Here is a 15,584-nt window from a genome sequence, read left to right as displayed (position 1 = left end):
GATAACGTTCTATTTCAACATAGGCATCAAGAGAGTTATCGCAAATTGTCTGGGGCGGGGTTTAACGTTATTATTATGACAACCGACGTTTGGGAGTAAATGTAACCTAGAAATTAATGTTTAGGAATACTATAAATGTTTTTTATTGAAAAATGAATTTGGATTCTGAGCAGGTTGACTTGCATTTTAATTTCAATGATTTAACCAACAATAAATATAAATAATCAGTATAAAAATAATATAAATTATCTGAATAACAATATCCTAACCACAAAAAGTAGTCTATTGTAGACAAAATAAGAACACGTTTTTCTCTACACAGGAAACACGATGATTCACAGTTTTTACTTTATAAAATATGTATTCTATAAATTATTTTTATGTTTCATCTCAAATGTCAAATTAGCGTTAACGTTATTACCGTCCCTTATATCGACCTAAATAGCGGGACACGTTATACGGTATTAGCGTAACATTCAATTTGCGCTTGCGTACATGTCAAAATAGCGTATTCCGCTATTAGCGTGCGATAAAAATGCCTTTGCGATATCTCTCTATTAGCCCTTTTCTCTCATTTCACGAATTGTTCGCTAACTTTGATAGATTATGTATTGATGTATATCATGTAACGTTGCCGGATTGTGACGGTAGTAGCGAATGTAAATAATTATGAAATAATCAAAATATGAGAAAGTCTAAGTTTCAATCTAATAGCACATAAAATATTATTTTATATTCCACCTGATTAAAACTATTGGGACCATTTTCTGGTTACACCTCCGAGGCTTCTAAAAACACAAGCCATAACGAATGTTGAGACTAAAGAAGATGAGGGAATTTTACAATTTATAATTCACGTCCCATCTGCTCAGCGCGGTAAAGTTCCAGCGAAAATGGATCCCCCCGTACACCGATTGGAGTGAAAATGCAAATTAAGAATGAATAAACATTTTCAATTTCGTTACAATACAAAATACAGCCGTATTATATTTTAGTTCAATCAGAGAGTGCGGCAAGCACCCCTACCGGTTTCGTGACTTGTTAGTCTCTCGTCAGGAGGTGTATTAGACCTGGATCCCGCGTACCAAAAAAAGTTTATTAATAGCAAGCTGAAAATTTGTTAATAGCTTAAAGGTGTCTAGTCGGACAAACTTTGATGTACTTGAACATGGAACAAGGGAAGTTTTAATTGTAGAACAGGTTAAAAATTTTAAACGTCAGACTACGAAAACGTTCCATGTATTTTGTCGGATAGAACTTCCAATTGATTTGTTACCATTTCATTAAACTCTCATGTAAAAATCAGACTGGTGTTTATCACCAACTGGGCATTTTAATGAGTCCAACACGAACAACATGTCAAATGACAGGAATTATATTGGTGATAAATAGCAGTCTGATTTTTGCATAATAGTTTAATGAAACAAACAATCAAAGTGTTGTTCTGAAGCTATTTTCTTGTGGCATTTTTATAATCAAGTATATTCAAATGGGAAATAAGCCACAATTTTACCTAAAAATGATTTTATTAACGTTTCGACGCCCAAGTCGGGTGTCGTTGTCAAAATACAAAATAATACTAAATAAATAAAAATGTTGTTGCTTAGTAAAAAATTCTTCTAATAATTTATTTAACCTGACTCATTTATATCGGCAATTCAGACACGTATTATAAAACAATCAAAGGTAACAAATCAATTGGAGGTTCTGTCCGACAAAATACATGGGGAGTTTTCATAATCTGACGTTCCAAATTTTAAAACTATTCCACAATTAAAACTTCACCTGTTCCAGGGTTCCCGTACATCAAAGTTTGTCCGACTAGACACCTTTAAGCTATTAACAAATTTTCAGCTTGCTATTAATCAACTTTTTTTTGGTACGCGAGATCCAGACCTAAACAGGGTCTCCCCGAAAATAGTGCGTTCCTTAAAGGTATAGGTAGAAGGCCCAATGTAGAGCAAAAAAGTCTTATAACATTCTTTTCTAAAATGATCCGTTTAACCAAAAAACGAAAATACATTTTGATATGAAAATTGAAGTCTGGCAACAACGTGCCTTTCAAAAATTTAAAAATAGACAATCACAGTTAAAAATAGTAGGTTTGTAGGTCAATTGTATCTGGTAGATAAAGAAATGTAAATATCAACCACTTCTGCAGGGGTCTAGTGTTTACATTTTTCACCCTGTTCGTGGTCGTAGTCGTCCTCTCACATCAAACAAGAGGTTATTGGCATTTTGTCATTGACAATATTTTGTTATTGACATTGGATATTTTGCATAATTGGTTATCTAGTTTTATATATTACACCATTCTTAGGCGTCAACGCCCTTCGGTAGGGATCTATGGAGGAGTATCACCAAGCCGCAAGCCCTTATCCCTTGCCGTACCGCTCCTCCATAGGCCGATCAGACGCCAGTTTATTCCAGACCAAGTCGTAGACTCTATTGAGTTTTATACTACGGCGTTGGCCTTTTATTAATTTCATGACCTAGCTGAGGCTCGAACCAGCGATCGCAAATCGCAAATCAACTAAACTTGTCGATCGACTGCGCCTCAGCTAACTGGACCGTCAAGACCGACTATGTAGTTTTATTCTTTACCAAAAGAACCGGTATTTCTTATTTTTTAACAAGTAGGTATTTTGGGAATTAAACAAAAATATTATATCAGTAACTTTGTAAAGGCTTCAGAACGGGTAAAGGGTGCAATATTTTATGAATTACCCAGAACACTAAATGGAGAGGCCTATCAATTTCTTGTAAAATATTTATCCGGTACTTCTTGAAGTGCATTTGCAAACACGACGTGAAATCTGGTTTCTTCACGACGGAACCCCAGAGCTGTGAAAAATCTTCTGCATACCACTTATCCTCATCATTGAATTGGTAGGAATTGACTCATTATGTGGCCACCAACGAAGTCCCGAATTCAATGTACTGGATTTTTATTTTTGGGGACATCTGAATGTGTATGATAATCGACATGAAATAACAGAAGAAGCTGAATTCCAGGAACGCATTTTTGATGCTGCAGAAACTATCCGACATAATTTAGTTAATTATGGCATTACTAACAACTAGATTTATTATAAAAATTATTGTCAATTAAGTACAAACATCTAATTTAATTTTAGATCACAAGTAAACAAACTACTGATAGTCCGGGCATAATGTAAAAAACTAAATTAGAATTATTAAACGTTGTCTGTTGTATTTAATTTCCACTGTAAACTATTTAATTCAGTTAAAACCCGTTATATTCAAAATCTTGTATTCAACACCTTTAAAGCTTAATAAATACATAATACTAGTTTAGTAAAAAGATAAAGTGTTTCTTATTGTAAATAATTGACATTTTATCAATTCGTTTAAAATTATTCCATATTTCAATAGATTTCAGAAAACATTTTAGATACAAATAATTTTTCCTAGGTGCATTTACATTTTAGTAATTAAACCATAGTTTCCTTAAGTAAAAGTTATAATTTAGCTATGTAAAATTTCGAGTCTTAATTATAAAACCTTAATTAATCCAGATAATAGCAAAAATGACACGTTATTAAAGCAAAAAATAATTATATTGCAGGTAGGTACCTACTGGTGTCAACAACCTCAAAAATCACACCTCAAATAGTAAATCAATAAGGGGTTGGATTAGGTTAAATTTCCACAGTCATAACACGTTCTTCTACAACACGTTGCCATGTCATTTGAATTTATGAAAATAAAAATTCACGTATATGGAGAACAATGTAATTTTTTTCTTGAAAACGGTTAACTTTAGAAAAAAATGTTATAGGACTTCTTTGTTCTAAATTGTGTATTATATCCATAGCTTAAAGGAACATAGCTATTGTAGACTTAACAGAAAAAATTAATAGATGGAGTGAATACATAAGAGAATTGTTTGAGGACAACAGAAATAACATTGACAAGGTAAATGGTGAAACGGGACCTGAAATCCTAAAATGTGAAGTAGTAATGGCACTTAGAAATTCCAAAACTGGAAAGGCAAATGGTCCCGATGTGGTTCCTACTGAATTACTAAAGCTCTTAAATGATGAATCAATAGGTATAATATTGCACTTATTTAACACAGTATACAATACTGGTATTATACCTCAAGAGTGGCTGCTGTCTACATTCGTTACACTGCCAAAGAAATCCAATGCAAAAGAATGTTCAGAACATCGAACAATATCTTTAATGAGCCATCTACTAAAGATATTTCTAAAAATCATCCACAACCGAGTTTATCAAAAGTTGGAGTCAGATATCAGTAATACACAGATGGGGTTCAGAAAAGGACTAGGTACTCGAGAAGCTCTCTTCGGTTTGAATGTTCTTACATAAAGATGCCTAGACGTTAATCAAGAAGTACATGCATGTTTTATCGATTTTGAAAAAGCGTTTGACAGAGTACGCCACGATAGGCTAAGAGACATTCTTGAAAGAAAAGACATAGATAATAAAGATCTGCGAATAATTCTCAACTTATATTGGAATCAGAAAGCTAACATCAAAATAGAAAACGAGATATCAAAAGCAATAGAAATACGTAGAGGAGTAAGACAGGGATGTATTTTGTCACCACTGCTATTTAATGTATATAGTGAAAGCATCTGTCAGGAAGCCCTTTTGCAAGCAAATGAAGGAATCGTAATCAATGGAGAGGTTGTAAATAATATTCGATACGCAGACGACACTGTACTAGTTGCAAGAACAGTAGAAGAATTACAACGATTACTTACAAACATAAATATTGCTTGCAACAATTATGGCATAAACATTAATATCATAAAAACCAAGTATATGGTCTTCAGTAAAATCATGACACAACCAGCACATATTAGTATAAACGGCATTCAAATTGAAAAAGTATCAAGTTATAAATACTTGGGAACTTTAATAAACGAAACTGGAGACCAAAACAATGAAATAAAAAGACGTATCGAAATTGCCAGGGCCACCTTCATAAAGATGAGAAAATTCTTCTGCAACAGAGATATAAGCATCCCTCTACGATTAAGAATGCTAAGTGGCTACGTATTTAACACGCTATTATACGGTGTAGAGGCCTGGACTCTCAAACAGAACAACATAAAAAATATTGAAAGTTTCGAGATGTGGTGCTACCGTCGAATGCTGAAGATAAGTTGGGTTGATAGAATCACAAATCTTGAAGTAATACGAAGGATAGGAAGAGACCCAGAAATTTTATTAACGATAAAACGAAGAAAACTCGAGTATTTGGGTCACCTGATGAGAGGTCATAAATACGCATTACTTAAAAATATAATGCAAGGAAAAATAGAAGGAAAACGGAATCCAGGCCGTAGAAGAATGTCGTGGATGCGGAATTTGAGAGAGTGGTTTGGCTGCACCACTAATGAACTTTTTAGGTCAGCTGTAAACAAAGTCAGGGTAGCCTTGATGATTTCCAATCTCCGATAGGAGTGGCACAAGAAGAAGAAGAAGAAAGGAACACACTATTTTCGGGGGCACCCTGTATATGCAGCTTTCTCTGAACTAGAGTAATCCCCGACGTCCAGTCACGAATTGCAACGAACATCTTCTAGAACTCCATAAGAAAGCCCTGAAATTAGTGTATCCACCACCACAGAAAGAACCCAGTACCTTTTACTCTCTCACATATACTGGCAAGATAACAACAAAAATAGCCAGATACATAAAAAAGAAAGGAATAACACCAGCATTCAGAACTAACAACAACTTAAGCAAATATATTAAGAACAATAAAAGCCGAAAGAGAAAGCAACTACAGAGTGGTGTGTACAAACTAACTTGTGGTGACTGTCCGAAAACGTACATCGGTCAAACTGGCAGAACTTTTGACAAACGGATAGCAGAACACAAAAGGGTTTTCAACAATAGAAAAACAGACACTTCTACATACGCACTTCACCTTCTAGATCATAATCATTCTTTCAATGAAGAGTTTCAAATTCTGCATATCCAAAATAAAGGCCTTAAGCTATCTTTTTTAGAATCTATGGAAATTAATAAACTGAAAAATACAGATATAATTCTGAATGACCAACTCGAGACAAACAGCTCCCCACTCCTCAACCTCTTCAGTTAGAGACTTAAAAAGGCAAACACATTGCAAATTATATCACTTGAAAAAGGCACTCTGCCGAAACAGCTGTAGTCAGATAGTTGTAAATAATAAATTTTGTGGAAGTATAGAAAACAAAAGTTTTCAGTGTTTTATTGTGAGATTATTATTAAGGGTTTATCTTTGAACAATATTTATGTTTTAGTTGCACGCATCTGTATTACTAAAGGATCCTATGGCTTCCAGTAGAACCGTCAGAAAAATTTTAGAGAAAGCAGTAGCACAAGATAAAACAGGAATCACGAATGCATTGCCCATGTTGGTCGAATTCTTGGAAAGCGAGCAGCAGTACGGTCCAGCTTCGCACTTATTACTAAAGCACATAGAAACTCATAAACCATCATCCAGACTTCATCAGCTCTTGGGAGATTGCTTTGTTAATCTCCAAAAAGACGACGAAGCATTCCATCATTACACACTGGCGTTGAAGTTAGATCCTACAAATCAGAGAGCTACAGAAGGCTTGAACAATATCGGTAGGAGCTTGTCGCTAAGTAAACGAGATAGTTACTACACTTGTGTCGGAGGTGAGACTACTTATAACTCCCAAGTCACCAACTCGTCCGACCCTGATGTTGATGTTGAAAGTGTAGATCCTTGGCAACGTGATATTGAAAGTTTTGACGAATGTTAAAGATGTACTGATTATGTAAATTTTATTTTGTATATTTGATAATTATCAATACTTTATTGTTTATATTAAACTATGTTTTTTATATTATTATTATACATTAATTTTGCCATTAAACTATCAATTTATATGTGGAATGAAATTATTCCTCTATCCATAAGTGTTAATACGCTGCGCGTCAGAGAAAACGGGTCACCAAAAAAATTTAGGAAATTTTATATTTTTTTATATATTCATCCATATTTCTTTAATTTGTTTTATGTTAATTAAAATAAATGAACTACTGCGTGAACTGAGAAGTTGGACCGAGCTTTTCAACAGAATAAATAAATTCGCAAAATCTATTAAATAATAATATTCTCAGAACTCATTATAGACGAGGCAACGAAGCATTAAACCTAGGAATTTTGTGCAGTAAGATGAATCGTTATGCAACTTTTTGCATTCGATTCGAGAGAGTGTCAGGCAATTTTGTGAACTAAATTGATCTCCGGCAAAAAATTTTGCGCATGAGAAAAACCATCTTTAAAGTGCATTTCGAAGAGATGGAAAATAAAAAATTTAGGACTCGGGAAATATTGACGGAAATGAGTTAAATTTTTATACTTGGGGGTTTTGGAGGTTACTGAACACGAATTTTATGACGCGATGGTCTCCGAGGTACCTGGTACCCAGGGTGGAACTCGTCGCCTGAGAAGACCGAATAATTCGCGGGACGATCGAATAATTCGCGAAATGAAGATTGGATCGAAAAATTGAAAAATACGTGTTCAATATTTTTCAAAAATCTATCGAATGACACTAAACACGACCACCCCCTGGAGGTGGGGTGAGAGTAACTTTAAAATCTTAAATAGAAACCCCATTTGTTATTGCAGATTTGGATTGCTTACGTAAAAGTAGAAAAGATATAATGTAGAAATAATAGCTTTACAAGAGACAAAACAATTGGAGACAGAAATAGTAGAAATAGAAGACGTGGTATTTTTTAAAAGCGGGGGACAAACCAGAAGGTTGGGAACAGGTTTTATAATACAGCGAAAATGGAAGGAAAGAGTAATGGCATTCCAACCAATATCAGATAGATTATGCACAATAAGATTAAAAGGGGACAAACGAAACAAGTATAATAAATGTACACGCACCGATTGAAGATGCCACAGAAAAAGAAAAAGATGAATTCTACGAGCAATTGGAAAGAGAATATGATAAATTACCAGGGTTTGACATCAAAATAATAATGGGAGACTGCAACGCCAAAGTCGGAAGAGAGAATATATACGAACACATAATAGGGAAATATAGTAAGCATGAGGTGTCGAACGATAATGGCCAAAGAATAATAGGCTTTGCAACAGAAAAGCAAATGGTGATAAGAAGCACACAATTACGACGAAAAGATATATATAAAGGCACGTGGATTTTCCCTGATAAAAAGACAGTAAATGAGATAGACCATATTTTAATAGAGAAGAAACATGCAAACAATGTAATAAATGTAAAGAGCATGAGAGGAGCGGAATAACTCGGACAAAATCGAGCATAACATAAAGAAAAACAATAAAACAAAAGAAAAAATTGGAAAAAAATTCAATATAGGACTACTAAAAGATAACAACACACAGAAAAAGTATGAACAGGGAATAACCAACAGACTAATCAGGGAACAAGAAACGTCAAACCCAGAAAAACAATGGGAAAATGTAAAAGAATCTATTATATAATTTCTATTCATTTTCTATTTAAATGTAAAAGAAGCAATCTTGAACACAAGTAAAGCAATCCTAGCGAAAACCAAAAGAAAACACAAAACAAAAGATTGGTAGGATGAAGAATGTCAAGAAGTAGCAGAAGCAATAAGAAAGGTAAGACTCAAAAATCTCACAAATGACGAAGAAAGCATTAGAGAAGAATACAGAGAATTGAGAAAAATCATGAAAAGAAAATGTAGAAGCAAAAAGAGAAAATACAACGAGAACAAACTGAAAGAAATAGAAGAAAAATTTCAAAAAAAAAGAAATAAGATCATTCTACCAGGAAGCAAAAAAAAATGGAAAGAGGATATCAAAAAAACAACCCATACATGAGAGATGATAAAGGGATGTTGCTAATGAGCCGTAAAAGATAATGGGAAACTGGCAAAACTATTTCACAGAACTGCTAAATAAGAGCGAAGTACAAAAGGAAACAAACCATGAAATTGAAGATGATCAGATAGCAATAGAAATACCCACAGAACAAGAAATACAGAGCTTGAAAAATAACAAAAGCCCAGGAATAACAGAAATATCGGCCGAAATGATAAAATCACAAGGGAAAAAACTACAGAAAGAGATATATGACCTGATAAAAAGAATATGGGAAGTAGAAAAAATGCCAGAAGAGTGGACCATAGCAAAGGATATGCCCTATACATAAAAAAAGGTGATAGAATGCTATGCGAAAACTACAGAGGAATTGCACTATTAGAAATAGTTTACAAAATCTTAGCTACGGAGCTAGAGAGCTACGGAAGACTTGAACAATATCGGTAGGAGCTTATCGCTAAGTAAACGAGATAGTTACTACACTTGTGTCGGAGGTGAGACTACTTATAACTCCCAAGTCACCAACTCGTCCGACCCTGATGTTGATGTTGAAAGTGTAGATCCTTGGCAACGTGATATTGAAAGTTTTGACGAATGTTAATGAGGTACTGATTATGTAAATTTTATTTTGTATATTTGATAATTAATTATCAATACTTTATTGTTTATATTAAACTATGTTTTTTATATTATTATTATACATTAATTTTGCCATTAAACTGTCAATTTATATGTTAAATGAGATTATTTCTCTAACTATAAGTGTTAATACGCTGCGAGTCAGAGAAAACGGGTCACCAACAAAATTTAGGAAATTTTATATTTTTTTATATATTCATCCATATTTTTTTAATTTGTTTTATGTTAATTAAAATAAATGAACTACTGCGTGTACTGAGAAGTTGGACCGAGCTTTTCAACAGAATAAATAAATTCGCAAAATCTATTAAATAATTATATTCTCAGAACTCATTATAGACGAGGCAACGAAGCATTAAACCTAGGAATTTTGTGCAGTAAGATGAATCGTTATGCAACATTTTGCATTCGATTCGAGAGAGTGTCGGGCAATTTTGTGAACTAAATTGATCTCCGGCAAAAATTTTTGCGCATGAGAAAAAGCATATTTAAAGTGCATTTCGAAGAGATGGAAAATAAAAAATTTAGGACTCAGGAAATATTGACGGAAATGAGTTAAATTTTTATACTTATGGGTTTTGGAGGTTACTGAACACGAATTTTATGACGGCGATGGTCTCCGAGGTACCTGGTACCCAGGGTGGAACTCGTCGCCTGAGAAGACCGAATAATTCGCGGGACGATCGAATAATTCGCGAAATGAAGATTGGATCGAAAAATTGAAAAATACGTGTTCAATATTTTTCAAAAATCTATCGAATGACACTAAACACGACCACGACCCCTGGAGGTGGGGTGAGGGTAACTTTAAAATCTTAAATAGAAACCCCGTTTTGTTATTGCAGATTTGGATTGCTTACGTAAAAGTAGATAAGCAACGCTTATTGGAGACACTTTTTAGAATTGTGGATAGATGGCGCTATAATCGGAAAAAACGATTTTTTCATGATACTGTGACACTATTTAGTCCGCTCACGAATTGGCCTATTTCTTCCCGAAGCTTCTCGGCGTTACGAGCCTCGACCATGGTATTCGAGACGACCGCTGCCGAAGTATATATAGAACCGAGATTCGAGCACAGGCCAGTCATTCATTCATCGAAGCACGTCGCGTAATTTAATGTATTCGAATCGAAGATATGAAATGTATTTATTAGTTATCGGAATTATTATGTTTAGTTAATTAAATCATAAATTTGAGTTTGTAAATAAATTAGATGTGTTAATTGGTGTTATTTGTAATTATTAAAATAAATAAGTGATGTAAATAAAATAAGTAAGTCTTCCTTTATTTAAATTAAACTTAGTGCCTAAAGATATAAATAAATAAAATAGAGTCAACCGCGTAACAAATGGTGCAGAAGTAGGGATACTTGAAATAAATAAAATTAATTCGCGTAAATACAGTGTGGAATCTTTAAAAATAAATAAAATATAAATCGTAATAAATAAAGTGTGTGATCATGTCTACCTTGTGTAAGCTAAAAATTGCAGACCTGAGACTTGAATTGGAAGAAAGGGATCTGAGTTCTACTGGGAAAAAGGCTGATCTAGTCGAACGTCTAAAGAACGCTCTTCAGGAAGAGGGTCAAGATCCAGAAACCTATTTGTTTGAAGACAATCATGCTGCTTTGATTTCGTCAATTACATCGCGTTAGAGAACAAAGTTTCGACAGACATTACGTCGTTGGAGACCAAAGTTTCTAGTGAAATCTCCCAAGTTTCCTCGGATGTTTTGAAAGTTTCGACAGACATTACATTGTTAGAGAGCAAAGTTTCTAGTGAAATCTCCCAAGTTTCCTCGGATGATATGAAAGTTTCGACAGACATTACATCGTTAGAGAAAAAGGTTTCTAGTGAAATTTCCCAAGTTTCCTCGGATGTTTTGAGAGTTTCGACAGACATTGCATCGTTAGAGAAGAAAGTTTCGGGTGATATTTCATCCCTTGACAGCAAAATGACTAACGAGATCTCTAGAGTCACTTCGGATTTTGACGACAAGATATCGTCCATAAAATCTACTTTTGAAGAAAAGATCAAGGAAATAGAAAAGAAAATGGAGGAAACGGAAAAAGTAGACAAAGGTATGGAACCCATCTTAACAGACATTAAAAATGATGAAACCAAATACAAATTGGAGCCACGGTTGATAGTTGAAGGGAGTGTAGGTCATGCTCGTGTTAAGGTGCCAAATTTCGACGGAAAGTCATCATGGAACAACTACATGAAACAGTTCGAATCGGCGGCCAGAGCGAACGGATGGTCCGAAAAAGAAAAAGCTGTAAACCTCACTATTGCTCTTCGAGGCGACGCTTTGGATGTCCTCCAGACCATAGCCGTAGATGACAGATGACTTCGAGCAGCTGAAAAAGAGACTGAATATGCGATACGGGCACGAACATTTAGAGCATGTCTATCAGTCGCAGTTTAAAAATCGAAGACAAAAGAAAGATGAAGCTCTTCAAGAATACGAGGTCGATATTGCCAGGTTGGTACGATATGCATATCCAACAGCTCCCGAAGACATGATGGAAAAGTTGGCTGTTCAAACATTTATTGATGGCCTTCGTGATCATGAAATGCAAAGAACACTGCGATTAGCTCGTCACAAGACGCTTATCGATGTCTTATCTGCCGCTCTCGAATACGAATCAGCTACCCAGGCCTCTGGTGGATACAGTAAAGTGAGGACTGTGAAAGAGGAACAGGATGAGGACAAACTTGACCAGCTTGTTAATATGATGAAAGACCATAAGGTGCTGGAACTGTGGTGAAATGGGACACGTACGGAGTTCGTGTAAGTACCCTAGGTACAATAACAATCAAGAGACTCACCAGCAGGAAAACTAGAACGGGTCGGCCTTAGGGGGGCAGCTTCGACCCGCAACTTTTCCAAAGACCCTCTCATACTAATAGCTTCTTTGAAGTGTCGTGAAGATAGTGTATATGTGGATGGAGAAATAAATGGTAAAAAGTATACATTGTTGGTGGATACCGGAGCGACCAGGACCATTATGCGACTGCGGACTGCCACAGGTGAAAACGCCAACACCCATGGAGAAATCCAGATACAATTAGGGATTGGAGCAGAAAAGTTCGTCCATACTGTCATAGTTGCAGACATCGAAGAAGATGTTTTATTAGGAATGGACGTAATGAATTTGCATGGATTTCAATTGGATTTTAAGAATGGGGTAATCAAAGTTGGCAACGAGGAGGTATTTCTTCATCCACATGATGACAGAACTGTGCTAGCAGCCATTAAAGAAGTGCCTGCGAGGAGTGAAACGATCATCGTAGCGCGGCTACAGGGAACTGTAGAAGAAGGAACGCCTGTTATGATGGAGCCATGGAACCACGACGAGGAGATTGGCCGAGGAATCATAATTGGAAAGGAATTGGTTACTTCTGCTAAAGAAATTCACGTGAGATTGATTAATGTCAATGACTATCCAGTGACCATCAAGAAGGAGACAAAAGTAGGAACTTGTATACCCGTGACGTCCATAATCCGTCAGACGACAACACCAGATAATTCCAACGACAAGTTCGACCAAATGGTTGCAGTTGCAGGCCAGTCTCTAAACCAAGTGGAAAAAAGGAAATTAAGGGAATTTCTTCGGCAATATCGTGACATATTCGTACCGAAAGGAGGAAAGGAAGAACGACAGTTGTCAAACACAAAATTGACACTGGTACCGCTAGACCAATTCGTCAAACAGCTCGACGATTACCACAGGCGAAGAGAGAGGAAGCTGAAAGGATTGTTCAAGAAATGAAGAAAGACGGGGTGATAGAAACTTCTACGAGCCCATGGGTCTCTCCGGTGGTCCTGGTCAAGAAGAAAGATGGAACTACGAGGTTCTGTGTGGACTACCGTTTGTTGAACAATGTTACCAAGAAAGATAGTTATCCTCTGCCTCGGATCGACGACACGTTGGACACATTGGCTGGAAGTAAATTGTTTTCTACGTTGGACTTAAAGTCTGGATATTGGCAGGTAGAAATGGATCCAGTGGACGAAGAGAAGACTGCCTTTACGACAGGATCTGGATTATGGGAATTCAACGTTATGCCGTTTGGACTCTAACGCTCCTGCGACATTTGAGAGGCTTATGGAAAATGTGTTGAGAGGGTTATCTTGGAAAACGTGCCTGGTGTATTTAGACGACATAATCGTTTTGGGAGAGACGTTTGAAGACCACCTGAAGAATTTAGAAGACGTTTTTAATCGACTTAAAGCTGCCCAGTTAATGTTAAATCCCAAGAAATGCCAGTTATTTCAAAGTAAAGTCAATTATTTAGGTCATATAGTCAGCAAAGGAGTGGCCGTGGATAAAGGAAAAATCGATTCCATTAAGGAATGGCCTGAACCAACTGATAAACATCAAGTGAGGAGTTTTCTGGGACTATGTACTTACTACCGGAGATTCATTAAGAAGTTTGCAGATATTGCTAAGCCATTAACGCGACTTACAGAGGAAGCAAGGGATTATTGCTGGGATGGAGACTGCCAAACGGCCTTTGAAACTTTGAAGAGGCATTTAATTACAGCGCCAATATTAGGGTATCCACTGCCAGAAGGAGAGTTCATCTTAGATACGGACGCAAGTAATGTGGGAATTGGAGGAGTGCTGTCGCAGATTCAAGGAGGACAGGAACGAGTCCTTGGATATTTTAGTAAAGTGCTTTCAAAACCTGAACGAAATTATTGCGTCACGAGAAGAGAACTTCTAGCAGTAGTAAAATCAGTGGAAACACTTCTATCAATACCTCTACGGAAGGAAGTTTCTAATCCGAACTGACCATGCCGCCCTTAAATGGTTAATGCAGTTTAAGAATCCAGAGGGTCAGATAGCCAGATGGATTGAACGACTTCAAGAATATGATTTCAATATCGAGCATCGGGCCGGAGTTAGCCACAGGAACGCTGATTCTCTATCTAGAAGACCGTGTCCAGCAGAATGTTCCCATTGCAACAAAACAGAGTCAAAGGAAGCAGCAGTACTAAGAACAACAGTGGTCAACGACGAGTGGACGCCTACCAAGATCAAGGAAGAACAAGAAAAAGATCCAGTTTTACGGAAGATTCGAAAATGGAAAGAAGAAAATCGTCGACCATCTTGGCAAGAAATATCAATCCTAGGCTCAGTAGCTAAGACGTATTGGGCCCAGTGGGACTCATTTATCTTGGAAGACAGCTTGCTTAAACGAGTAATAGAAAATGATGATGGTTCAGTGAGAGGAACGCAGTTGGTGATTCCAAAGAGCAGAGTAGCCGAAGTACTTCGTCAGTTACACGACAGTCCATCAGGAGGGCATTTTGGTGTAAAGAAGACCCTTCAGAGAATTCGGGAACGATTTTATTGGATGAATAGTTCCGACGATGTGAAGGACTGGTGTAAGAAATGTACTACCTGTGCTACAAGTAATGGACCCTACTGGAAAAGGAAGGCTCCTATGAGACAGTACAATGTTGGAAGTCCGTTTGAAAGAATAGCTTTGGATATTGCCGGGCCATTTCCAGAAAGTGACAATGGATGCAAATACATGTTGGTGGTAATGGATTACTTCACGAAATGGGTTAAGATCTACGCAATTCCAGACCAGAAGGCCGCCACTATTGCAGATGTGTTAATCAAAGACTGCATCAGCCGATTCGGAGTGCCTCTGAAGATCCATAGTGACCAAGGAAGGAAATTTGAGAGCGATCTATTTCAGGGAATTTGTGATAGACTAGGCATGAAGAAGACAAGAACTACGGCCTATCACCCGCAATCGGATGGAATGGTGGAGCGTATGAATAGGACAGTCGGCAAGTATTTGACAAAGATGGTGTCCAATCATCAACGAGACTGGGACCAGTACCTTCCATTCTTCGCAATGGCCTATAGATCTGCTGTTAATGAATCAACTGGCCAAACACCAGCAAAAGTCCTATTTGGACGTGAGATGCGTCTACCCTGTGATCTAGAGTTTGGATGTCGACCTGGAGAAGATGTTGCTGGTGAGGATTACGTGAATGAATTACGAAGAAGAATGGACGATATACATGAGTTGGTCCGTTCTAATCTTCAGATCGCTAG

The 15,584-nt window shown here is 36.6% G+C and overlaps 1 protein-coding gene across 1 annotated transcript in view; it reads left to right on the top strand.

Annotated features, from left to right (window-relative positions):
- Positions 1–6,903, top strand: part of LOC114324188 (anaphase-promoting complex subunit 7) — a 45,093-nt gene extending 38,190 nt beyond the window's left edge. The window contains exon 7 of the mRNA XM_050651745.1: positions 6,288–6,903. Coding sequence (XP_050507702.1) covers positions 6,288–6,776 — 489 coding nt within the window. The 3' untranslated portion in view covers positions 6,777–6,903. The remainder of the gene's footprint in view (positions 1–6,287) is intronic.
- The last annotated feature ends 8,681 nt before the right edge of the window (positions 6,904–15,584 follow it).

The sequence above is a fragment of the Diabrotica virgifera genome, chromosome 5 (genome assembly GCF_917563875.1).
Source record: "Diabrotica virgifera virgifera chromosome 5, PGI_DIABVI_V3a".
In the NCBI taxonomy this organism is placed as follows: Eukaryota; Metazoa; Arthropoda; class Insecta; order Coleoptera; family Chrysomelidae; genus Diabrotica; species Diabrotica virgifera.
Note: the sequence above shows the minus strand (reverse complement) of the source record. Positions and strands in the feature narration are given on the sequence as shown.